The sequence below is a fragment of the Geotrypetes seraphini genome, chromosome 17 (genome assembly GCF_902459505.1).
Source record: "Geotrypetes seraphini chromosome 17, aGeoSer1.1, whole genome shotgun sequence".
Classification (NCBI taxonomy): Eukaryota; Metazoa; Chordata; class Amphibia; order Gymnophiona; family Dermophiidae; genus Geotrypetes; species Geotrypetes seraphini.
Genome location: NC_047100.1, coordinates 47,689,842 through 47,716,201, shown reverse-complemented (window position 1 = coordinate 47,716,201; position 26,360 = coordinate 47,689,842). Strand labels below are relative to the sequence as shown.

At 44.8% G+C, this 26,360-nt stretch overlaps 1 protein-coding gene across 3 annotated transcripts in view; it reads right to left on the bottom strand.

Annotated features, from left to right (window-relative positions):
- Nucleotides 1-26,360, bottom strand: part of CDHR4 (cadherin related family member 4) — a 99,204-nt gene that overhangs the window by 55,766 nt on the left and 17,078 nt on the right. For all 3 annotated transcript variants that reach the window (XM_033926437.1, XM_033926435.1, XM_033926436.1), the window contains 4 exons: nucleotides 20,777-20,872; nucleotides 11,247-11,350; nucleotides 8,545-8,675; nucleotides 6,483-6,666 (listed from right to left, as the gene is read on the bottom strand). In XM_033926437.1, the coding sequence (XP_033782328.1) occupies nucleotides 6,483-6,666; nucleotides 8,545-8,675; nucleotides 11,247-11,350; nucleotides 20,777-20,872 (515 nt within the window). The remainder of the gene's footprint in view (nucleotides 1-6,482; nucleotides 6,667-8,544; nucleotides 8,676-11,246; nucleotides 11,351-20,776; nucleotides 20,873-26,360) is intronic.

The window sequence follows — 26,360 nt, the reverse complement described above, 5'->3', positions numbered from 1 at the left end:
TAATGAATATTGTCTTGTCGATGGTCTTATGAAATTTTATGAATGTATTTGATATTGGAAACTGCCTAGATCCCAGGCGAAATATGTGTTAAATAAACACATTTTTATAAACTTGTTTAGCACATATCTCTGCAAACCTAGGCAGAAACATTAAGAGATTTTTGGGGAGGTAGTTTAATAAAAACACCTAGGCACATGTATTGCCTTTATAAAATATAACACAAAGCCTCCAATCAATGAACCAATATAATCATTGTACCAGTATGGAAATATTATGCACTGTATGTATGTGCATAAGTTTCAAGGGTTACCAGATTTCCTCTTTAAAAAAAAGGACACTTGACCCTGCCCTGTTCCGCCTCCCCAGCCCAGCCCCATCTCACACGATCCTCATGTCTCCATCTCTGAGCTCAGGGCTGCAACTGGAGAGCCTCTGCGCATGTGCAGACGTTGACATGACATGTGATGTCATCACGTCAACATCCATACATGTGCAGAAGCAGTGGCGTACCAAGGGGGGGCGGTCCGCCCCGGGTACCAAGCCCTGAGGGGGTGCTCCCGGTCCGGTCCAGTTACCCCCCCCTGCGCCGGGTGTCGCGTCTGGAAACAGCCTGCAGCAAGATCGCGATGCCAGAGATCTTTGCCTGCTTCGACTGTTTCCTCCGCCACGGTCCTGCCCCTCCTCTGATGTCAGAGGAGGGGCGGGACCGCGGCGGAGGAAACAGCCGAAGCAGGCAAAGATCTCTGGCATCGCGCGATCTTGTTGCAGGCTGTTTCCCCAGGGCAGTAGCGTACCAAGGGGGGCGAGGGGGAGGTCCATCCCGGGTGCCGCCTTAGGGGGGGGTGCACAGCTGGCCCGGTCCCTATCGCGCTCCTACCCTCCCAGCGAAATCAGCATCGGCGCCATTATCGAAAAAGGTAATGGCGCCAGGCCTTGGAGCACCAAGGCAGACCGCTTCTCCCCCCTCCCAGCCGAAACCCCGCTGACCATCCTATCTCTCTCCTCCCCCAAGTGAACCTTTCTGACCCTCCCAGCGAAAGCAGCAAACCTCCCTCCAGTAGCGTCGGCTTTATCCTCCCTCTGCCGCATCACTGATGACGTCATCAGTAACGCGGCAGAGGGAGGAGAAAGCCGCGAAGGAGGTTTGCTGCTCTCGCTGGGAAGGTCGGAAAGGTTCACGGGGGGGAGATAGGAGGGTCAGCGGGGGTTCGGCTGGGAGGGGGGAGAAGCGGACTGCCTCGGTGCTCCATTACCTTCTTCGGGCAGCAGCAGCGTTTACAATTCGCTGCTGTTGCCGGCTTCAGGCCTTGTTCTCTGCCGGGTCCTGCCTACTTCCAGTTTTCATGAAGACAGGACCCGACAGAGAGGAAGGCCTGAAGCGGGCAACATCAGTGAATTGTGAATGCTGCTGCTGCCCGATGAAGTTCAGGACATCAGGACATCGGGGAAGGAGCAGGGAGAAATCGGCTGCTGGCTTGGGGGTGAGGGTAGGGAAAGAATCGTGGAAGTGGAGAAATCGGCACGATGGCTTTGTGCAGGCTAGGGGGAGAGAGAAAGAAAGGAAAAAATAAAGAGGGGGGGCCAGGGGGAGAGAGAAAGAAAGGCAGAAAGAAAGAGGGGGACCAAGGGGAGAGAAAGAAAGGCAGAAATAAAGAGGGGGACCAAGGGGAGAGAAAGAAAGGCAGAAATAAAGAGGGGGTCAAGGGGGAGAGAAAGAAAGGCAGAAAGAAAGAGGAGGGCCAGGGGGAGAGAGAAAGAAAGGCAGAAATAAAGAGGGGGACCAAGGGGAGAGAAAGAAAGGCAGAAATAAAGAGGGGGGCCAAGGGGGAGAGAAAGAAAGGCAGAAAGAAAGAGGGGGGCCAGGAGGAGAGAGAAAGAAAGGCAGAAATAAAGAGGGGAGCCAGGGGGAGAGAGAAAGAAGAAGGATCAGAAGAAGGACCAGAGACTCATGAAATCACCAGACAAAAAAGTAGGAAAAATGATTTTATTTTCAACTTAGTGATCAAAATGTGTCCGTTTTGAAAATTTATATCTGCTGTCTATATTTTGCACTATGGCCCCCTTTTACTAAACCGCAATAGAGTTTTTTAGCGCAGGGAGCCTATGAGCGTCGAGAGCAGCGTGGGGCATTCAGCGCAGCTCCCTACGCTAAAAACCGCTATCGCAGTTTAGTAAAAAGGGAGGGGGAATATTTGTCTATTTTTGTATAGTTGTTACTGAGGTGACATTGCATAAAGTCATCTGCCTTGACCTCTTTGAAAACCCGCGGAATATAAATGATAATTAACATTTTCTCTGCGTACAGCGTGCTTTGTGTTTTTAAAATTTTATTGTTGGTAGATCATTTTGACTTGGCCACAAAGGTAAGGGGGAGGGAGGGAGGGGAACTGCTGAAAGACATCTAATAATCCTTGCAGGCTTGACTGCAGGGAATTATTTTTGTAAAATCATGTTTTGTTATGTGACTGGCATTATCTAGACTTTAATTTCTATGAATGAATAGAATGAAAATGATATAAAATTACTTGCTTGTTTTTATGTGCGTGCGCTGAAGGAAAGTGGAGAGAGAGTGGGCTGAGGATGCTGAAGGGAAATGGGGAAGAGAGTGGGGAGAAGACGCTGATTTATAAATTGACAATTGTACAGAATATTGTTTCTTTTTATACTTTAATATAAACAATTCAAGGCTTGTGTGAATGGAATCAGGTGGTTTGCGGGGATGGGGACCGAGCTTACGGGGATTAGTCCAATAAAATTGTATTTTTTTATATCTCATTATTTGTTTTATTTTTATTTGTTAATTTATAAAGTGGTGATTGTTATGTATCAGTTTTTTCAAATTTACATCTACTGTCTTTATATTTTGCACTGTATTAGAGGACATGTGTTACTGTTTTTTGTGGTGTTGCATTGTATCCAGGGTCTGGTTTCTTGGCGGATCAGTTTAACTTTTGTCTACATATTTCTATTTTTAGTTTGTGATTATTCCATTTTGGGCGAGGGTGTATCTCTGTTCTGTGTGTATGAAAAAGACATAGTTTTCAGTTGGCATTGACTACAGGACCAATTGACTGTGCGGGATCTGGCTTGTTTAGTTTTACAATGTATGTGTTGGTGTTCTAGTGCTCACTGCAGTGTTTAAGATGCAGCCTTTTCCTAGGTACACTCTTGTGGTGCGATATGTAGATTGGTACTAAAAATCATATTTTTCATATAGATGGGGGGGGTGTCAAAAAATGATGGGCCCTGGGTGCCACATACCCTAAGTACGCCACTGCCTGCAACTACTCCATATGTACTTCTAATGTCATGACAATTTAGACATAATTTATGTTTTGTTATGTTTGGAATAATGGTTACATATATGAGGTTCAATAAAAGAAAATTTTCACTGCCTGTTTCTATTCTGACCATTTATTCCATTTCATGGTTATTGCAAAAAAAAAATAAATTTTTACATGGGGGGGGGGGGTGTCAAAAAATGATGGGCCCCGGGTGCCACATACCCTAGGTACGCCACTGTGCAGAAGCAGTCCTGAGCTTGGGGCCTTCCAAAACACAGACAAACTACCAGATTTTGGAATCCTTCCGGGCACCCGGACAGTCCTTTGAAAAGAGGATATGTCCGGGTTTTCCTGGACATTTGATAAACCTATATGTTTCACATGCCTGTTCATAGGGTTACCATATGGCTCCAGTAAAAGGAGGACGGATTGTGACATCCAGGTTTTACTTCCATTGCTTTCAGTGGAAGGAAAACTCGGATGTCTCAATCTGTCCTCCTTTTTCTGGAGCCAAATGGTAACCCTAACTGTTCATAAACTATTCATTATCAGTGCTGTGGGTTTTATGGAACCTTAGCTTTCTGCAGTCCTAGTAATTACAGTGCACTCTTGTTTGTTGTGCTTGGAGCTCTGCACCTGCTTGAGCTAGAAAGTTTCAAAGGGAATTGATATCATGTGCAAACTTGCTGGCTCCAGCAGCTGTCAGAGCCCAGTTTAAGGGTTCTGGTAGTTTCTGAAAATAGATTCTAGTAGAAGCTGGGTAGCTCTTGGATTTTCTGAAGGGGTGGGCTAGTGGCAGTAGCTATACCCATAAATTCAAGATTACCAGATTTTCCTTTGGGAAAATCCAGACTCATGGCCCTGCCCCCCCCCACCCCCCCCCCCCCCAAATCGCCCAGTTCCACCCCCAGACGGCATCTGCGCATGCATGGATGCCCCTTCCCGACGCGATTATGCCAAAAGCTTTTCAAAACCCAGACAAAGTGCCGGATGTCTGGTAACCCTACACAAAGAGGATTTAAGCTCTGCTTTTGGCACCAAAATTGGTTTTTTGGATCCTCTTCTGCCATCTGACCATTTAATCTGAAGGAAAGGCCCTTCACGAAGCCTGAAATTGAACAACTGAGAAAAGTATTGTAAAGATCCAAGCCTGCCTAGACCATTCAGGTTAGACAATATAGGCACTTGCCTTCTGGGCAAGGAATCAGTCTGGGTCAAGTAACAGAACAGAAACCTGGTGCTGACTTGCTCCAGTGGGAAGGTGTGTTGGATTAAAAGCATGAGGACTTTAAAGAAAGTCTCAGGATTTTGTACAGCGCTACCATTCGGGTGGCCCATACTCCAGTCCTATGAGAACCTGCATCTCAGGCAGAAGGGAGTAAACATCTGAAACTAGCCTACCAGGTAAAGCTTACTAACTTTTATTTTATAACATCTTGGGCTGGAAGTAACAAAGAGTAACGAGAATGGATATCAACTGTACATATGTTGGAACTGGTTGTGCTGTATAACCTTTCAAACCATTTTGCCGCTCATTAACTGAGAAAGTTAAGAGTTTATAGAGTTTAACATCTAGTGGGGGTCTATAATTATTTTAGAGTGTGTGGGTAGTCTGATGTGTGCTTGCAACGGTCCCTCAACTTTGAAATTGGTCCAGGTTCTGAAAGACTGACAGGTAAGATTTGCCTTTGTGTAGATGATGCCTCTTTGCAGATGATACCAAAATCTGCAATAGAATCGACACCCCTGATGGTGTGAATAACATGAGGAAGGACTTAGTGAAGCTTGAAGAATGGTCTGAAGTTTGGCAGCTAAGATTTAATGCTAAGAAATGCAAGGTCATGCATTTAAGCCGCAAAAGCCTGAGTTTAGGGGGTGAAGAACTTTTGTATATGAAAGAGGAGTGGGGCTTGGGTGTGATGATCTTAAGGTGGCCAAACAGGTTGAAAAAGGTGATGGTGAAAGCTAGAAAGATGCTAGGATACATAGGGAGAGGTATGGCCAGTAAGAAAAAAGAAGTACTGATGCCCCTGTAAGGGCAACAGTAGAAGGCATCATCCTTCCCTTCCCTGTCATTTTTTTTCTTTAATTGTTATCTTTTCTCAAAATATTGTAGTTCCTACCCCTTTTTCCATCTGTTCCCGTCCGTCTTTGTCTGAGTATGTCACGTAGATTTTAATTGTCAAATGCAAACCTTATTTTTGTTGAAAACTGTATTTTTATTGTACACCACTCAGAAGTCTGATTGAGCGGTATGAAAAAATTTTAATTTACTTGAAACAATATTGTGTACAATTCTGGAGGCCGCACCTTCAAAAAGATATAAACAGGATGGAGTCGGCCCAAAGGAAGCCTACTAAAATGGTTGGTGGTCTTCGGGACAGGCTTAAAGATCTCAATCTGTATACTTTGGAGGAAAGGCAGGAAAGGGGAGATATGGCAGAGATGTTTAAATACCTAAATGGTATAAATGTACACGAGGTGAGTCTCTTTCATTTGAAATGAAACTCTGGAACGAGAGGTTATAGGATGAAATTAAGAGGTGATAGGCTCCGGAGCAATCTAAATAAATATGTTTTTACAGAAAGGGTGGTAGATGCATGGAATAGTCTCTTGGTAGAGGTGGTTGAGACAAAGACTGTATGTGATGTTATGAAAACGTAGGACAAGCAAGTTGGAGGAGATAGTGGATGCAGTACATAGGCAGACGGGATAGGCCATTTGGCCTTTATCTGCCATCATAGAAATATAGAAACATGATAAAGGCCAAATGGCCTATCCAGTCTGCTCATCCACAGTAACCAATTATATCTTCCTTTCTCTAAGAGATCCCACGTGTCTTCCTGTTCCATTATCGTGAAAGATGTCCTAATTTCAGGCCGTCCTAGTACTGCTCACGACAAGCCACCTTGCGATTTGGATGAACTCAGTGGAAAATGTCTAAATTCTGCCTGTTCAAAATTCATGATGTAGATGGTTTTGTCAGACAGAAGTGTCTTTGGGCATTTTAAGATGTCTATCTGCTTCAAAAACAAAAGCCACACTGTCCTTTTCTCCTTGTCAGACACAGGCCCACGCACACACACAGGCACCCCACACACGCCACACACAGGCACCGCCACACACCTCTTTCTTTCCCTATCACAAACGGTGGTCTTCTTTCACTTTGCTTATTAGTAATAGCTTTTGAGTCTCACACAAATACAGCTGGAGAGCACTTTGGTGGCATTTCATTGACGTCCTGCACAGTGATGTTGACGGTGATGATGTCGCTGTCATTATGATGATATTTGTTGTAGGCTCGGATCAGGAGGATGGACTGCTTAAGTTCTGGATTCTTCTCCAGATCCAGAATTCTGGAGGTACGAATTGTCCCCAATTCTGCACAGGAAGAATAGTGATAAAATCAGCACCGGCCTTTATCTGGAAACTCTCAGCCATCTGGGGCGATTCCTTTCTTTTCCCTTCTACTTTTCCGAAACTACGATAGCAGCTTCTGCGGGGAGCCGCGCTGAATGGCCTGCGCTGTTCCCGATTCAGCCATTCAGCGTGGCTCTCTGGAATAGAAACTGCTATTGCAGTTTCGAAAAAGAGGGGGTTAGTTTTCTACTACCAATGACACTTCCTGCAGTCTCTCTTTGAAAACATTGCGGCCTAAAGATCCCTTTTCCTGCCCTTTTAGGTTAAACCTCCAGAGTTGGATGGCCTTGTAGCAATTTGCCCCTATTTTCTCATAATAGTTTCCATCAACCACTAATCATATCCAGTTTACCAAGACTAAAGGCTAATAGTGAGTTTGGTGGGTTGCCCTCTGAATAAACTTCAGGATGGAGGTTTCTGAAGGTGTTTTTTGTGAAACGACACAGATATTGTTCTGTACAAATACACAGAGTATCCAGCTATGAGGTCAGATACAAGTTACATTTACATTAGTGACTTCTATTCCGCTAATACCTTGTAGTTCTAGGCCAGGGGTGTCAAACTCAATCACATAAGGGGCTGAAATCTGAGAAAAAGGCTAAGTCGCAGGCCAAATTTTTTTTTAAAGATACCTAGGGGTCCTTTTATCAAGGTACGCTAACCGATTTAGCGCGCGCTAAATGCGAACCTTAATAAAAGGACCCCTTAGACTTAGTAGAAGTTATAAGGTTACAAACTCTTCATTCCCACGTCATCTCTGTGATGTAAACAAAATAAATAAAAAAGACTTTTCCTCTCTCTTTTAGGTCCTAGTTCACGCTCGCTGTCTAACACCAGAGGAGGGACACGAACGTGCAGCTGAGGCTACAGCGGCCTGCTAGGATCGCTACTGCCGACCAGCGATCCTCTGCAGGCCGCGTGAACCTACAGATGATGTAGCATGAACCTACAAGTGATATGGCGCTTATATCGGTGGGCCAGCTTTAAGGGAAAATTGAAATTGTCTGGCGGGACAAATTTCAGTACCCCGCGGGCCAGAGTTGGACATGTCTGTTTTTGGCAGATTACAAAAGAGGAGAACTGGACATTTCCAGGAAAATTACAGGATAGGGTACAAATTACATGATTGAGTCTTAGATGGGAAATGTACATGATTGGGGCTCGTTGAGGTGATGTATTGGTTTGTCTTGAGGTTCCAGGTCCTAATATTTTTCAGCCTCTCTCTACTCACCTTCCATCTAATCTTACTTCTATATATTTACTTCTTTATATACTTCTCTATATCTTACTTCTACAATTTTCTCCGTTAGTGCCAACTCTCTTTGGAATAGTATCCCAAATTTCTTATGTGAAAAAACAACTCTTGCCAATTTTAAGGTGAAGTTGAAGACTTTTCTCTTCCTTGATACTTTTGAAACTTAAACTGTCCTTTTAAGGACGGCTTAGATTCAAGAAAGGTTTTACCTTCCGTTCCCCCTCCCTTTGTCATTCTTTCCCTTGTTTGTTCTCTTTCTCTCTAGCAATTCTTTCCTTTTGTTCCCGTTCGTCAATGTCTTTAAAAATTGTCATTTCTCCTGGTCTCTTTCTGTGTAAATTGTATTTTATTTGGCACATTGTTTTGATGTTTTTGTACACCGCCTAGGAGGCTTGATTGGGCGGTATAAGAAATGTTAAATAAACTTGAAACTTACATAACCAGTGCCACTGTAGCAGAATCTTGTTCATTCATCTTCCAGTCTTCAACCCAACGGTATCCTTTCCCTGCTCATATTCCATCTCCTAAACTACCATACCTTGATCTCTCTGCTTCCAGCTTCATCCCAGCTTGACTTTACTTGCCTTGGTCAATATAATAGGCAGTGGTCGGGCTTATGAGTTCATACAGGACGTGGTCCCCAGAAGCTTTAACACGTGTAACATTGATAGCTGGGAACTGATTCTCATTAATGACAACAGTGTTTGATACAGACCTAGAATGAACACATATATGCATTAATCTACTACCAAAGGGCTCCCAAGTTTCAGCCAATGCTTGGAAATCAGGGTTTGAGGGCTGGTGTACTGTTCAATTCTGTCCAATTACATATATACAGTATATGGTTTATTGACTTATATCCCGCATTGTACAAAGCGGGTTCCAAATGTTACATACGTAATGAAAACAGCTTCAGATAATACACACAAAGCATATCGCTACGTCTTCAGGGGCAGAGATAAGTGGTTGAATTGTCTGCAGGAAGCCCAATGGCCCGTAGTAGAGCTGAATTTATATACTGGATTACCCAATCTGTTCCACACTATTCCCCTAGGATACGGGGGGCTGCTGCTTTTCTCAAGTGGACAGTGTTCAACTAAAATGGCTTGACCGGGATGCGCTGGACTACTCTCTGTGGCGGTGGCGGATGATTACTCTTCTGCTGTGGCAGCGGCGAGATGTGTTGGATTTTTCCTCTCTCCCGGGGCGTACTTTTCAGCGCACCTGGGAACCCTTTTGGACTACCATGATGCCGGTGGCACGTAGCCACCTGCTTAACTGTTAAAGCTCTTTTTAATGCTGTATCCCCTATCTGTATTTCTTTGTCTTACTATATTGTACTACTATTTTCCTAGGGAGGCTACTTGGAAGGAGGACCGGGGTGGGTTGAGCAGGGGGACTGGGTGGGAGGGATGGGTTGCTGGTTGTTGTGAATTACTTACTAACCCTTGAGCTTGCTTTCTGTATTCCACTGAGCTCAATAAAATATATTTGATCATATACTGGATTACACCTCAGAGGGTTACTTTTTGTGGACTTATAGTGCTATACCTTCCCCTATATCAGTGGTTCCCAAACCTGTCCTGGGGGACCCCCAGCCAGTCAGGTTTTCAAGATATCCTTAATGAATATGCATGAGAGAGATTTGCATATAATGAAAGTGACAGATATGCAAATCTCTCTCATGCATATTCATTAGGGATATCTTGAAAACCTGACTGGCTGGGGGTCCCCCAGGACAGCTTTGGGAACCACTGCCCTATATTGTAAAGGGTTTTCTTGCCACAAAACTAACACTTGGCCATTATTGGAAAAATAGAAAAATCTGAAAGATCTGTGTTGGGGCTACTGGAGGCCACTTTTTAGCATTCCGTGGTTCAAGGGCCCCTTAGTCTTAAGCAGGTCCTACATTTTATACATAAAGAATAGTAAATGACTGAGCAGACATTTGTTTGTAAGTGAAGTTAATTATTTTCATTGTATTTGATGTTTCTCACCCAGTGAAGGCCTTGGAGCATTTTGCCTCTTCCCAGCCCACTAGAACAGTGTTCTTCAGCCACCGTTCCACGGTGCGATCAATGCAGCATCTTTGGGCCAGTTCCCTGAGTGCTGCAGTGCACAAAGCTGTGGGAAAAGGCTCCTCCACGCGTCCTATGCCTGAACTGGAAGCCTTCTCTCTGACAACGCAATGTCAGAGGGAATGCTTCCAGATGAGGTGCTGGACGTGTGCGAGGAGCCTTTTCCCACGGCTTTGTGCACTGCAGCACTCGGGGAGCCAGCCCGAAGATGCCGCGTTGATCTGAGGTTGTACTGCTTGGCAGAGTCTTGCATCTTAGGGTTTCTCTGAAAATATTAGTACTTTTAGTTTCTGGTCCCATATTTGCATGAGGTTATCTGTGTTCTGGTAGGAATTAATATTGAGAAGCATATAGTATGCTTTGTGTAGTTTAATTTTGTGGTTAACCATTATGTGTTGTTAATACGATTATATTGTGTGTGTGTGTGTGTATATGAAAAATGGAAAAAATGGTGTTACAATTAGTATTATTATGGGGGCAGGGTCTGGGGCGGAGATTGGGTAGAGATGGCGCACGACTTAGCCCAGTGTTCTTCAACTGCCGGTCAACGGACCGGTGCTGGTCCACAAAATAATTATTTTATTTCCACCGGTCCATAGGTGTCAAAAGGTTGAAGAGCACTGCACTAGAATACCTTTCCAGAGCATTTTTACAAATAATTTCATGTTTAGGGTTACCATGACATGTCCTCTTTTTAGAGGACTGTCCAGGTGTTTTTTTCAAAAAGCCAGCAGTTTGTCAGGGTTTAGTTGCTCAGGGCCATGCCAGGAGGGTATCCATGCATGCGTGTGACATCATCACGTCTAGGGTTACCAGGTCTGGATTTCCCCGGACATGTCTTCCTTTTCGGGGATGGCTTTTACCCGGGTTTTGAAAGGCTTTTGTGAAAACTGCATCGGAAAAGGGCAGTGTAGACGCAATGTGGCAACGTCATTAAGTCGCATCCGTGCATGTGCGGATGCCGTCTGGGGGTGGAAAGGGGCGGGACACAGGCGGAATGGGGCAGGACTGGGCAGGCCTGGGGGCGTGGCCATGAGTCCGGATTTTCCTTTGGGAAATCCATGCATGCTCGGAGATCTTCCAGATGTGGTTTTGAGCTCAGGGAAGGAGAAAAGAGGTGTGTGTTGGGGCGGAGCAACAAATCCTTTTTTTACAGGAAGAAATATGGTAATGTTCCCAGTACAAACTCATCACCTCCATGGACTTACGTGAATTTGACAGTATTGTGATAAACAGGAAGCACTTCTATGGTGAGAGTCCCGCTACAGCTTTTTCCTTTAGCGTTTTCCACGGTAATCTGAAGTGTGAATTTCTGCAAGCACAAACAGTTTTGAGTAAAGATTTTTTTAAAATACGGTCTGCGAGGATGGAGATTGAAGGACTCAAAAGACGAGTGGACACTAAAGTAAAGTCTTTGAGAGTTTTCTATGTGACCTCTTTCGCTGACCTTTGAGAGCTGTTCCTTTGACAATTAATTTGAAATAACATGTCCCATTTTTTTTTTAACCCAAATGGTCAGGAACCCCCCCCCCCCTGAAATTTCAGGTATTTTTCTGTAACAGTAAACAGAGGCAAGGGTGATGTCACCGGATGCAAGTCTTTTATTTGAGAACTATTCTTTAAGCCCGTTACATTAACGGAATAGATGTGTCTGTCTGTCTGTGTTTCTTTATCTCTCTCTCCTTGGCCGCTGTCTGTATCCTTCTGTCTCCCCCTCCCCCCCCCCCGAGCAAAGCTGTCTGCCTCCAGCACCCACCTCCCCCCCAAATGTCTCTCCATGGCCCTCTTCTGTTTTCCCCCAGAGCAAAGCTGTCTGTCCCCTTTCCCTCTCTCTCCATGGCCCCTTCTGTCTCCCCCCAGCACACTCCTCCCCCCAAAGCAGCCCCCTATCCCTCTCCCTGTCTCTCCATGGCCCCTTCTGTCTTCCCCCAGAGCAAAGCTGTTTGCCCCCTCCCCCCAAAGCAGCTCCCTTTCCCTCTCCTGCTGACTCTCTCTCTGGCCCCCTTTCTCTGTCTGTCTTTCTGTCCCTCTCCCTGCCCCTGTGTCTTTCTTTCTTTCTTTCTGTCTCCCTTCCTCCCGCTGTCTGTCTGTCTGTCATTTTTCCCCATTTCCCTGTGCAGCAGCATTTCCATCCCACTTCCCTATGCAGCAGCAACAGCATTTCCCTCCTATCCCCCCCCTTTCCTGTGTAGAAGCAGTAGCAGCATTTTCCCCCACTACCCCTTTCCCTTCTCTTACCTTCTCTTCCCTGCTCTGTTCGGCCCCTCTCCCTTCTTTTACTGCCGTTGTCGATCCGGCCTGCTCCTGACCCTCCCACCGCCGACAAACCTCGGGACTCCAGCCGCGTAGGCAGCACTTTAAACACGCTGCTTCGCGGCCTTCTACTGGCGATTTCCTCTGCCGCGTCTGTCTCCGATGATGTCATCAGAGACGCGGCAGAGGAAATCGGCAGAGAAGAGTGCGAAGCAGCGTGTTTATAGTGCTGCCTATGCCACTGGAGCCGGGAGGCGACGGAGAGGGCAGGGGGTGCTAGCGGCCGGCAGCCGCCGCTCCGCAGGTGGAGAGCAGGGAAGGACGCGCATGCCACTTGTCTTGCCTCGCGTGAGGCCAGACCCGTAAGTCGCGCATGCGCACTTCCTATGTGTGCTACAGCTCACGGAAAACGGACACACGCATAGGAAGTGCGCATGCACGGCTTACCGTTTCATTATATTAGATAAGCCACTAAAATGTGTAAAAACCACAGAAAGTCCCAACTAGAAACCCAGTTTCGGTGACTGCATCGCCTTCTTCAGGGGACAGTATCAATCGTGCCGGCGTCTCTGCTAGACAAATGAGGCGCCAAAGGTATTTTTCTGTGTCATTAATACTATTTTACAAGATTCCCATTGAGCAAAAGGATGCACTAAAATAGTGAGAACCATTCAAAATATTGCGTACTATTGCAAGATAGTGCTCACTACTGAAAGGATAAACCACATTAACAAACATGGAAAATTACAAATCTCATAAACGATACTAGAAACTGCACATAACAAATAATTACTTTCAAGCATTCAGCGGTACAGATTCTTGGGCAGTTTTGACCTGCACTGTGACTTGCAAATGATTTTCATGTAATTAGTGAGCCAAAAGGAGAAAGGTCAATCCCCTTCAGTCATCTATATCTCTGTGCCCATCCCTCAAGCCCTCCAATGCTAGAGGTAGAGCTGCTGTCTCAACACCCTGAGGTTGTGAGACCAAATCCCAGCACTGCTCCTTGTGACCCTGGACAAGTCACTTAGGGCTAGATTCACTAAGCCTACCGATCAACTTCCGACCATTTAGCGACCCTTTTGCGACCCGATTCACTAACCTCTGCCCTGATCATCCTCCGATCTGCGCATGCAAATGAGGGGGAACGGCATTCAGATGCAGGCAGGAAGCGATTCACTAAAATAAAAAAGCAACACCGACTGGGCTGGCCGATCCAAAAATAAGCGGCTGCTGAGGACCAGTTGCTGAAGTCCTTTCCAACTGCCCTGCCTTCTGCCGCCCTGCTTCTCTGCTCTCAACCTCGATCTCCTGCCTACCCTGAATCTCTCCTGCCACCCCGCTCGCGCCCCGAATCTCTCCTGCCCTTCCCCGCACTACGAGCCCATGGTTTTAACCTGCGGGTTTAAAGCGGGTTAAAACCACGGCCTCGCAAAGAAAAAAAGAAACAAAAGTAAAGTTTAAAAAAAGGTCGCTGCGCATGTGTCGACAGTCTGATGGGGCGTGATTCCGATCGCCCTCATTTGCTTGAGGGCGATTTGTGAATCAGCCCCCCGGACACGGATCAGATTGGATCTGTGCCCTTTGTGAATCTAGCCCATAATCCTCCATTGCCCTAGGTACAAAATAAAAACCTGTATATGTGTAAACCACTTTGAATGTGTGACCACAAAAAAACAGTAAGGCACAAATGGTCATTTTTCTCATCAACCTTGGGGCCTATTAACTAAAATGCCTTAAATATCATTAATTCAACCAAACTCGCGGCCCGCCAGGTACTATTTTGAGGCCCTCGGTATGTTTATCATAATCACAAAAGTATAATCAAACAGTTTCTTGATCATATGTCTCTTTAGCTATAAATGACAATATTATTATTAAGACTTAGCCAAAAGGAAAAATTTATAAACTATAAAGAGTTTTACCTCCTGCAAAATTGTCATTTCTTTAATAAGACATTAACTATTTTTTTCTGAGGCCCTCCAAGTCCCTACAAATCCCAAAATGTGGCCCTGCAAAGGGTTTGAGTTTGAGACCACTGTACTAGTATAATCAAAAAATAAAAAACAAAATGCACTGTTGATAAGCTTGGCAGGGAATCTCACTCATTCAACAAAAAGTGTATATACATACTGAAATCATAAGCACAAAAATGGCCTCATACACAGCCCACCGGGACGAACAGAACCCCTAAGCAGTCTGTATCATCACTGGTCTGTAAAAAACTCCACACATATAAATGTTACAGTTTCTCATACCAGTGGCGTACCTAGCATATGTGGAAAAAACTCTTTCAATTGGAGACTGTTATAGTAGAAAGATGTTGCAGTTGTACAATTATGCAGAAATAATGTGAAGCCAGTAAAGCTCAAAAGGAAGGAAAAAGCCTCAGAACGGGCCCTCCCACCACCACAAAGGTGATATAAAGGTGGTTGAGCGGTAACCTCACAGGCAAAACCTTCGTTTGAAAATGAGCACTAAAACACTTGGGCAAAAACTGTGCTTCACATACAAAAGATTTTTTGACAGAGGAATGAATCCCACTTATCTTAATGCTGATCGGCACACCAACGGAGGCCAGCGTTTCACCGACAGGCTACATCAGGGTGTGATCCGACCGATCAGTCTGCAAAACAAAAAAAGAAGAAAAACAGGAGAACTTGTAGTTCCTCACTTAGTTTAAACTTCCTTCCATAACAATTGAAAACATACCTTTGTAAGAGCGTGAAACAACGCTTCAAACAGTCCAGAAAAAAGGGGCTCCCATAGGGTGGCTCCGGATGTCTGGTTTTAAATCTTCCCGGTGGGAAAAACGTCACCACCGGAAGTACGTCAGAGAATGACGTGGTTGGTTCTGACAGAAACAGCTGACAAAAAAACGACTAACAAAAAATGTAATACAGAAAAATGTGTTGTTGCTCAATGTGCCAGAAAAAAAAAAAAATAATTGTATACAAGGACTTTACATCAAAAAAGGTTATCCTTGTTGGATTGCAGGAAGTTTATTAACAAAAAGACCTCTAGATACCAACCTTATAATCTATCAAAAGATGAGTTTATTGCCTTAAAAAACCTGCAATCCAACAAGGACATTAGGATCTGTAAAGCAGACAAAGGTGGAGCGGTGGTAGTGCTCGACATGGACAAATATAAGGCGGTGGCTTTGAGATTATTACAAGAACAAACAGGCTATCTTGAATTGAATGAAGATCCTACCTCTTATCTGGCCACAGAAATCAGGGATTTCACTCTGGCAGCTTTGGACAAGGGGATTCTAAATAAAAAAGAATTTGAATATCTGAATACCATTGAACCTAGAGTCCCAGTCTTTTATGTTCTGCCGAAAATCCACAAAGATCTCATAAATCCCCCTGGACGCCCTATTGTGTCTAGCCGTGGCTCTCTATTAGAACCGCTATCCACCTTTGTTGACATTTTCTTACGTCTTCTTGTGTCTAGAGGTTTCTCGTATCTACGAGACTCTTCCCATTTTCTCTCGAAGTTGTCAGAAATTAAAAACATCAAAGAGATAACCTTTTTTGTGACTTTTGATGTAAAGTCCTTGTATACAATTATTCCTGAGGCAGAAGCTGTAGATATCATCAGAGATTTTTTGAACAGCACTAAGACGTCCCGGATTCCTGTAGATTTTCTGGTAAAACTGATGTCTTTTGCAATGGAAAAGAACTATTTCAGATTCCAAGACAAATATTTTCAACAAGTCTCCGGGGTGGTCATGGGTGTGACCATGGCCCCCTCGGTTGCTAATCTGTTTATGCAGAATTTTGAAAATGATTGGATAGTTCACAATTCCTTTTCCAACATGACGGCGACAGGGACAAGAGAAGAACTTGATTCCTTCCATCTATGGCTCAACTCAAGACATCCTAAAATAGAATTCAGTATGACTTGCCACCCACACCAGATTTCTTTTTTGGATGTTATGGTCATTAAAAATGATGACAAGATTCATACTTCTGTATTTAGAAAAGCCACCAACAGGAACACTTTTCTTGATTTCTCGAGCAACCATCCTGCACAGTTAAAACGCAGCCTTCCTACATCTCAGTTTTTTAGATATCGCCGTCTATGTTCTGAGTTGTCTGACTACAAGTTGCAAAGTAAACATCTGTACACAAAGTTAAAAACTAGGGGTTATCCTCAAAAAAGCGTACAAACGAGCCAAATATTTGAACAGGGACTTTTTATTTCTTCCCAGAGATAAATCAACAGACGATGACATAGCCACATGCATTTTGCAGTATTCCCCTAGCATGAATGGCATTACTAAGATTCTGAGGAGGCATTGGGAACTCAGGGCAGCACACCCAATGCACACTGAGACTCATCTCAGGATTGCATTTATTCGACAGAAGAACCTGAAGGAATCAGTTCTATTTCATCTCAATCAAGGGGACCTTACACTGAACCGACGGGACATTGGAAATGTGGCAAATGTTTGACCTGTGCCGTTACTGTAGAGTTCACTGACAATTTTATACACCCCGGCACAGGCTCAAACATCTGACCTCATGCTACACCACGTTTGTGGTATATGCCATCTTTTGCCCTTGTTTAAAGATCTATGTGGGGCAAACCACACAGACATTTAGAAGGCGCATCACTGAACATAAAAGTTGCCTGCATAACAACAAGATCCAAGCTCCCCTTGTAGTTCACTGTCTTGAGTACAACCATACATTTGATGATCTGCGATGTTTTGTCATCGATCACATTGGAGAGGAAGTGAACAATCGCCCACTTCAACTATTACGTGCTGAGCAATTTTGGATCCACTTACTCAACAGTGAAGAGCCTGTTGGGCTGAATCAGAGATTGGAATGGGGTGCTTTCTATTAGGTTTAAACCTTCCTGTCTTCCCATTTTAACATAAAAAACACAAAAAGAAAAATGAAGATAAAAAGATAAAAACCATAAACAAAGGCATTTAAATACATAAAAAGTTACTCACTCGTGGGTTCAAGTATGTACACATATTTTGTTTCTTTTTTCGTTTTCTCTTTTTTTTTTCCTGGCACATTGAGCAACAACACATTTTTCTGTATTACATTTTTTGTTAGTCATTTTTTTGTCAGCTGTTTCTGTCAGAACCAACCACGTCATTCTCTGACGTACTTCCGGTGGTGACGTTTTTCCCACCGGGAAGATTTAAAACCAGACATCCGGAGCCACCCTATGGGAGCCCCTTTTTTCTGGACTGTTTGAAGCGTTGTTTCACGCTCTTACAAAGGTATGTTTTCAATTGTTATGGAAGGAAGTTTAAACTAAGTGAGGAACTACAAGTTCTCCTGTTTTTCTTCTTTTTTTGTTTTGCAGACTGATCGGTCGGATCACACCCTGATGGGTGAAACGCTGGCCTCCGTTGGTGTGCCGATCAGCATTAAGATAAGTGGGATTCATTCCTCTGTCAAAAAATCTTTTGTATGTGAAGCACAGTTTTTGCCCAAGTGTTTTAGTGCTCATTTTCAAACGAAGGTTTTGCCTGTGAGGTTACCGCTCAACCACCTTTATATCCACCTTTGTGGTGGTGGGAGGGCCCGTTCTGAGGCTTTTTCCTTCCTTTTGAGCAAACATTGAGCTTTACTGGCTTCACATTATTTCTGCATAATTGTACAACTGCAACATCTTTCTACTATAACAGTCTCCAATTGAAAGAGTTTTTTTCACATACATTGGTTTTCAATATATCTGTGTTGGTTACTGCTAGTACCTAGCATATGTGACACCTGGGGCCCATCATTTTTTTACACCCCCCCCATCTATATCAAAAATATGATTTTTAGCAACAATCCACATATCGCACAACAAGAGTGTAACTAGGAAAAGACAGCATCTTAAACACTACAGTGAGCACTAGAACACCAAAACATACATTGTAAAACTAAACAAGCCAGATCCTGCACAGTCAATTGATCCTGCAGTCAATGCCAACTGAAAACTATGGCCTTTTCATACACACAGACCAGAGATACACCCTTGCCCAATATGGAATAATCACAAACTAAAAATAGAAATATGTAGACAAAAGTTAAACTGAACCGCCAAGAAACCAGATTCTGCATACAATGCAACACCACAACAACAACAAAAAAACAAACAAACAGTGACACATGTCCCCTAATACTGTGCAAAATATAAAGACAGTACATGTAAATTTGAAAAAACTGACACATAACAATCACCACTTTACAAATTAACAAATAAAAATAAAACAAATAATGAGAAAGAAGAAAATACCATTTTATTGGACTAATCCATTTTCAATTAGCTTTCAGAGGCCAAATCTTTCTTCAGAACAGTAAAGTATACTGCTGTTATGCTAACCTGTCCTGAGGAAAGGGGTTTAGTTCAAAAGATTGCCTTATTTCCATTTCCTATTTATCTGCTCTAATCATCTTCTCTTTGCTCGCTTCTTTTTATACAGCGTTTGTCCTCTCTCCCTTCCATGCAACATCTGCCCTCTCTTTGCCCCTTCCACCCAGCTTCTGCCCTCTCTCTCTCTCTCTACCCCTTCCATCTACTGCCCACACTCTCTCTCTTCCATATGGCATCTTCCCTATTTCTATGTCCCTTCAATAAATTGTATATCCGGGGTCCCTTCTCTCCTTTACACATGATTCATTTCAGCTTCATCCCCTCTTCATTTTTCTGTCTCCATCCCCTCCCCTATGCTTTGGCATCTCTCTCTTTCTCTTCTCCTTTCCTTCCTTTCTTCCCACTCCACACCATGGTGTGGTTTCTCTATCTCCTTCCCTTCCCTCCCCCATGCCATGGCATCTCTTCCTCCCCCTCCATGGTCTGGTATCTCCTTTCTTTTTTTCCTTTCCCTCCCTCCCATGGACTTGGCATCTCTGGTTCCTCTCCCTTGTCTTCCTTCTCCCTCCTTCCCTCTCTCTCCCCAATTGGGTGCTGCTGCAGCAGCAGCATTTCTCTCACTCCCTTCCCTGTGCAGCAGCAGCATTTCTCTCACCCCCTTCCCTGTGCAGCAGCAGCATTTCTTCCCCCCTTCCCTGTGCAGCAGCAGCATTTCTCCCCTTCCCCTGTGCAGCAGCAGCATTTCTCCCCCCTTGCTTGTGCAGCATTTCTTCCCCCCCTTCCCTGTGCAGCAGCAATATCTCTTCCCTGCCCAGCATGTCTGGCCGGTTCCCCTGCTCAAAGCAGCAGGCGTCTACACCTCACACGATCCGCGGCTGCATCGGAAGCCTTCTTTCTGATGTCGTGATGTCAGAGGGAATGCTTCCGACGCAGCCGCGAATTGTGCGAGGAGCCGACGCCCGCAGCTTTGACCAGGGGAGCCGGCCAGACGTGAAACAACCGCTGGAGGGAGCACAAGCTGGGACAGATACCACTGTTTACAGCAGGGGTGCCCACACTTTTTGGGTTTGCGAGCTACTTTTAAAATGACCTAGTCAAAATGATCTACCAACAATAAAATTTAAATAAAACACAAAGCACACTGTATGCAGAGAAAATGTTAATTATCATTTATATTCAGGGGGTTTTCAAAGAGGTCAAGGCAGATGACTATATGCAATGTCACCTCAGTAATAACTATACAAAATAGACAAATATACCCCTCCCTTTTTACTAAACCGCGATAGTGGTTTTTAGTGCAGGGAGCTGTGCTGAATGCCCTGCGTTGCTCTCGATGCTCATAGGCTCCCTGCGCTAAAAACCGCTATTGTGGTTTAGTAAAAGGGGGCCATAGTGCAAAATATAGACAGCAGATATAAATTCTCAAAATGGACACATTTTGATCACTAAATTGAAAATAAAATTATTTTTCCTACCTTTTTGTCTGGTGATTTCATGAGTCTCTGGTCCTTCTTCTGTAAAGCCAATATTTCTTTCTTTCTGCCTTTCTTTCTCCTCCTGGCCCCCCTCTTTCTTTCTGCCTTTCATTCTCCTCCTGGCCCCCCTCTTTCTTTCTGCCTTTCATTCTCTCTCCCCCTGGCCCCCCTCTTTATTTCTGCCTTTCTTTATCTCTCCCCCTGACCCCCTTCTTTATTTCTGCCTTTCTTTATCTCTCCCCCTGCTTGCCTGTCTTTCTTTCTTTCTCTCTCCCCCTAGCCCCCACAAAGCCATCGTGCCGATTTCCACTTCCCTGATTCTTTCCCTACCCCCACCCCGAAGCCAGCAGTCGATTTCTTCCTGCTCCTTCCCCGAGCCAGGCCTGGTGCATACAAATGCCGGGCCCACAAGTCTTCACCTCCGGCATCAGACTTAAACTCTGAGAACTCTTGAAGCCAGCCTCAGTAACTCAAGCTTAATCTTGAACCATCAACAGGTTGATACTTGCATCTGTGAAAGTAAAGAGCCATCAGCTATCCTATATTTCTGCTGGTCCAAATTAACATCGCAATAAAAGCCAAAATGAACTAGCTTGGATGAATCTTATCTTAGAGTCTAGGGAGTCCTGGATCAACTGCTTAAAAACCAGAATAAGAAAGGAGGGATTACTTACATTATTGCCACTCTTGTAGTTGAAGCCTGACGCTGGGACCTGCACCTTTCCATTGTCTATGGAGAAGATCTCTGGAGAGGGTTGGGTGATTTTGTACTGCAGAAAGACACAAATTAAGAAGACTCAGAAGAAGTGAAACTGGAAATAAATGATGAGGAGCAAAGTAACTTCATTTTAGAAACTCTGATATATTTTACATGATTAGGGACTTGAAAGTGAAACATCCTTTATTAAATTATATTTACAGAATTGTGTGAGGCAAAATGAAAGTCCGGGAGCCCTGAAGAAACAGCTGATACCCGTGAAACGTTGGCTGCATGTGGGACATCATAAAAGTCTAACAACACACCAAATAACACTGTTGTTTAAAATCTCAGATCCTAGTAAGAACCTTAGTGGCACAGGGTCATTCTAAACGGAAGTTTTTTGAGCCAATGATGTGGGCGGAGGTGGTTTGAGCTTTAAGCTCTGCCAGATGAAACCTGAGGCTTTCTCCTCTGTGGAGGTGCATGCCTGTCCTCCGCTGGTGCTGGTTGGTGTGGCTGGGTGCTGGGTGGTGGTGCCTGGTGCCCTTTATGATCTCATTCGAGTTCTTAGCATATTCTCTGCTGGTGCAGTGTCTGAGTGCCGAACTCTTTGGATCTATCTTTGGATGAGGACATTACCTCGCGGATCACCTTCAGTGGCCATCTTTTCAAGAGCCAGATTCTCTAGATTGGAGACCCATTCGGTCACCCACTTCTTCCAAATTCCTTTTTTCTGAATGGACAGCAGAGTGCACAGTGATAGCTGCTGTCTCTCCAGAGAATTTCTAGTGTCCTTGGATTTTACAGAGATTCACCTCCATATTTCAATCTGCCCGGAGCTTCGCAGGTTTCTGCATTTTCTTGTTCTGCCACAGCATTTTTAGTTCGCAGCTCTGCCCCTTGGGTCTCATGACGGCTCCTGCACTTTTGTAAAAGTGATGGTAGTTGAGGAGGTTTTCCGTCAGCAGGGAGTTCAAGTCCAAGTTCACCCTTCCTCGTACAGTGGGTGATCCGGGCTCCATCTTGTTGGGTGTACAAAGGTGCGGTGGGGACGGTAATGTCTCTGCTGCAGGCGTTGGCAAGTTCAGGAAGACATGTTTGGCATCCTCCCAGTCCCTGGAGTTTCTGGGGCTTTTCTTCATCTCCAGACAGAGTCTGTCAACCTCTGTCAACAGATCAGAATTCTCTTGGACCATCCAGCTCTCTCAGTCTGGTTTTATCTGCATGTTCTGGGGTCTCGGACAGCCTCCTTGGAGGTGGTCCCCTGGGCCAGAATGCCCATGCATCCTCCTATCTTGCTGATCTCCACTAAGTTTTCCCCTTCAGATGCTGCTCCCCTGGTCAGAGCCAACTAGCAGCAATTTGAGTTGGTGGCTTCAGGGGGGTTGCTGTTGGACAGGGCTGGCTTTTTCAGATTTCCGAGTAGATAACTCTTAGGATGGATGCCAGCATGTGGGTTGTGAGCTCACTGTGGGTCCCACTCCATTCAGGGGCAGTGGTCCGCAATGTTGGTTGACCTATCATCTGGAGCTTCGGGAAATTCAGCTGATGTTACTCACAAGTTTCTTCAACACCATAGTGGTGGCATATGTATATCACGAGGGAGCTCTAGTGCTCTCTGTCTCTCTCTCTCTCCCTCTCTCTCTCTCTGGCCAGAAAGATCAGCAGCATTCCACTGGGTGGAAGTGCATCTTCTGTCTTTCTCAGCGGCCCATGTGGCCGGAGTCGACAATGTTCTAGCAGTCTCTCAGCTGACAGTTCCTGGTCTCAGGAGCATGGGGTCTGTCTTGCAGGGGGTATTCCGTTTGATCTTACAAGAGCTGGGGTTTGTCCCAGAGGGTCTTGTTGGCTTCGGCAGAGAACTCGAAGGCTGGGCGCTTTTTCAGTCAATGAACAGCAAGAAAGCTAGGACCAGATACCTTGTTTTGGTCCTGTATGATGTTCCCTCCGTGGCATCTGGTTAGTCGGGTTATCTGCTGGACAGTAATGCGTCCTAGCCTGGTGTCTCTAGTGGCTCTTGATTGGCCTTGCTGCCTGTGGTGTGCAGATCTCGTACGTCTTCAGTGGGACGAGATTCTCTAGCTCCCTCTTCAGTGATATCTTCTCAGTCAGGGACCACATCATTTTGGTCTTAGGGCATGGCTCTTGAGCATTCAGCCTTGATGAAGTGCAGTTATCCAGAGGTAGTTATCTGGACTCTTTTGAACTCGATGAAACCCTCTTCTATGGCTTCTTCTGCCAAAGCCTGGAAGGCTTTCCCACAGTGGGGTACTAGGAATCAAGTAAGGCCTGAGAAGGCTCCCAGTTCATTAGTCCTGGCTTTCCTTCAGGAGGGTTTAGACAAAAGTCTGGCAGTGGCCTCCCTGAAAGTTCAGGTTGCAGGCCTTTCATGTTATCGGGCATGCAGAGGTATTAGTTCGCTTACTGCTCTTCCAGATGTTACCATGGGTATGGGGGTAGGGGGTGCTTCATCTGCGTCCTCCCTTGTGTCTTCTTTTACCTTCGTGGTATCTTAACATCGTTTCACAGGCCCCTTTTGAACCACTAAAGGATGAATTTATTCTGGACCTAACGATCAAGATGGTTTTTCTGGTCACCATTGTCTCAGCACGGTGTATTTTGGAGCTTTATGCTCTTTCGTGCAGGGAATCCTCTGTACTGTACTGTACCTTCCTTCTTGCCGAAGGTGGTCTCAGCTTTCCATGTCAACCAGGTGGTTAGGTTGCCTGCATTTTATCCAACAGGTTTGGAGTGCAAAGATCAGATCTTACACAAATTAGATGTCCGGAGGGTCTTGTTCCTTTGTGTGGAAAGGACTATTGACTACTTTTTTGTTCTCACTGCAGCGCCTCACTGTGGTAGGCCAGCATCCAAGTCCTCGATCACTCGACTCGACTTCTGTTGCTCATGGCGAGCAGCCGCCAATCTCGCTTAAAGCATTTAGTAAGAAGTGTGGCTGCGTCGTGGGGGGAATCTCGCCCGAGTCATCCTGATGAATTTTGCAGGGAGGCTTCGTGGTCTTCTCTTCATACTTTTGCCCAGTTTTATTGAGTTGTTGTGGCAGCGTGTTCTGATGCTGTTTTCAGGACCTCAGGATTGAGGGAAGACTCTTCGGTCCCTCCTTAGCTACTGTGGCTTTGGTACGACACCTAGCGTATGGAATCCTCCAGGGCCATAACAGAATGGAAGATTAGGTTTATACCTTCGATAATCTTCTTTCTGTTAGTCCCTGGAGGATTCTATACAACCCGCCCTCTCTGTCTTCACTCAGTTGTTTGGAATACCCTGCTCCTTTCTGCCTCAGTTACTCTCATTACAGGCTTGAAGATTTTCCAGCCAGTTGCTAGATCCTGTGGGGAGTTTCTATGAGTATGCACATTACCAAAGGCCTTTCTTGGGGCGCTTGCTGCACACTTCAGGTTAGTGCTACATTGTTCCTCAATGTTTTTCTGAGTTGCCTTTGTGCTGTTATCACTTGCTAATATTTTGCAGAGCAAACCAATTCATGAATTACTTATGTTGATTGGGGATTCTCCCCCATACCCCCTTGTCACGGATTTGTTCAGGTATGTTGCTTGGCTTTGGGACTTAACTGGATTTGTTTCCTAGCATGTGCTTATAAAAGTTGTGGATTTCTGCAACTCCCAGATTGCGGGTTGGAATTGATCACCTAGGGTATGGAATCTTACAGGAACTAAAACAAGAGAATTGACCCAATGATCTCCACAGACAAATCCAAGAAGAAGCAAAAAAACAATGTGTTGAAATGATGTTCCTGAGATGGACTTTATTAATATTAAAATAATATTAAAACTTGGCAAACCACATTAAAAACCTCCCGCTGAAAAGCTTTGGACCCTGGACCCAACACGGTCTGTGTTTCGACAAAATATCTTCTTCAGGGGTCCCTATGAAGTCTTATGGCAAAGATATGTTGCTAAAAATGCCAGTCGGAAATAGACTGATCTGTAAAAGCTGTGTGCAGGACAGGGGCTCAAAGAGCCAAGTGACTAACAGAAAGAAGATTATCGAAGGTAGAATTCTAATCTTCCAATTTTATAAGAAGGCATACCTAAGTTTTGGCACTAAGGGGCTGATTCTGTAAGCGGCTCCTACTGCAGCAGGTGCCTCAAAAACAGACTCCTGCTGCATGTCAATCATGGCCAGATGCCTCGTCAGAATTGGGGATACCGGCGCCAAGCAAGGATCCTAGGCACTAGAAATGTAGGCCAGGGCTTTACAGGCCTACATTTCTGGTGCCTAGGGTCCTTGCAGAATCATGGCTAGAATTGCCTAGTGATGCCAAAGTCTGACACCACCCTTACACATACTCACTTCCAGGCTTCGATATAGCTAGGTGACACTAGGCGGCGCCCTGGACCTAGGTGTCGTCCCGGAGGCTGCCTAATTTTTTGTTTCACAAAAAAGCAGTGAAGGTCAATGGGTTCTTAAAGGAGACCAACCTGCATAGATAAGCACTTGAGAAGAAACAATGATTAGATAAATAATAACTAAATTAATATGGGAAACGGGGTGGCCTCAGTGTGAGAGGTCAGCGAGGGGAGAAAATTCTCCAGCGCTTTACACAACAAGGAAGAGGTTTAAAAAAACCTCTTCCTGCACACCATCACTGGACACCTCACGTGTTCAAAGTAATTAATAGTGTTAAACTAAACAGTGATATAAAAATACATCAATCACACAAGTGCATAATTAAAGCAGGAACCCCCCAGCCAACTCCTAACAAAAAACTCAGCACTTAGCTTGAAGATTCGTCCGTTGGTCAGTAGTCGAACAAGGAAAGCAGTATATCACTGTTTGGTTTAACACTACTTTGAGCACTTGAGGTGTCCAGTGATGGTGTGCAGGAAGAGGTTTTTTAACCTCTTCCTTGTTGTGTAAAGCGCTGGAGAATTTTCTTGCCTCGCTAACCTCTCACACTGAGGACACCCCGTTTCCCATATTAATTTAGTTATGATTTATCTAATCATTGTTTCTTCTCGAGTGCTTAAGAACCCATTGACCTTCACTGCTTTCTTGTGTATCTTTTGAAGTATCTATAGCAGTTATATTTGGAGAACGTGTATTGTTCTAATTTTTTGTTTCGACAAGATTTTAATTGGTTTTTAATGGAGTGACCAACTATCATGCCACTTAGAACCAATTAAAACCCTTATGTTAGTCGCTGGTAGGCGCAATCTGGGTGCCTGCCAGCGACTAACTTTTGGCGGCTTTTCAAGAATCAGGTGCTAAGAACATATGTGGATGGTGGTCTTATAGTCCTTTCCACATGCATGTGGTCATATATGCATGTATATGAGCTCTTTTCTCATTGGAGCAATTTTATAAGGAAAAATGTAGAATTAGTGAGGTGTTCTTTATCAGGGTTCATAGACATAATCGCGGAAGACAAAGGCGCGTGCCGACAACTGAGCGCAAGACGGAGGCGCGCGCTGAAGAAAATTACTGTTTTTAGGGGCACCGACGGGGGGTTTTGTTGGGGAGCCCCCCCACTTTACTTAATACAGATTGCGCCGGCGTTGTGGGGGGTTTGGGGG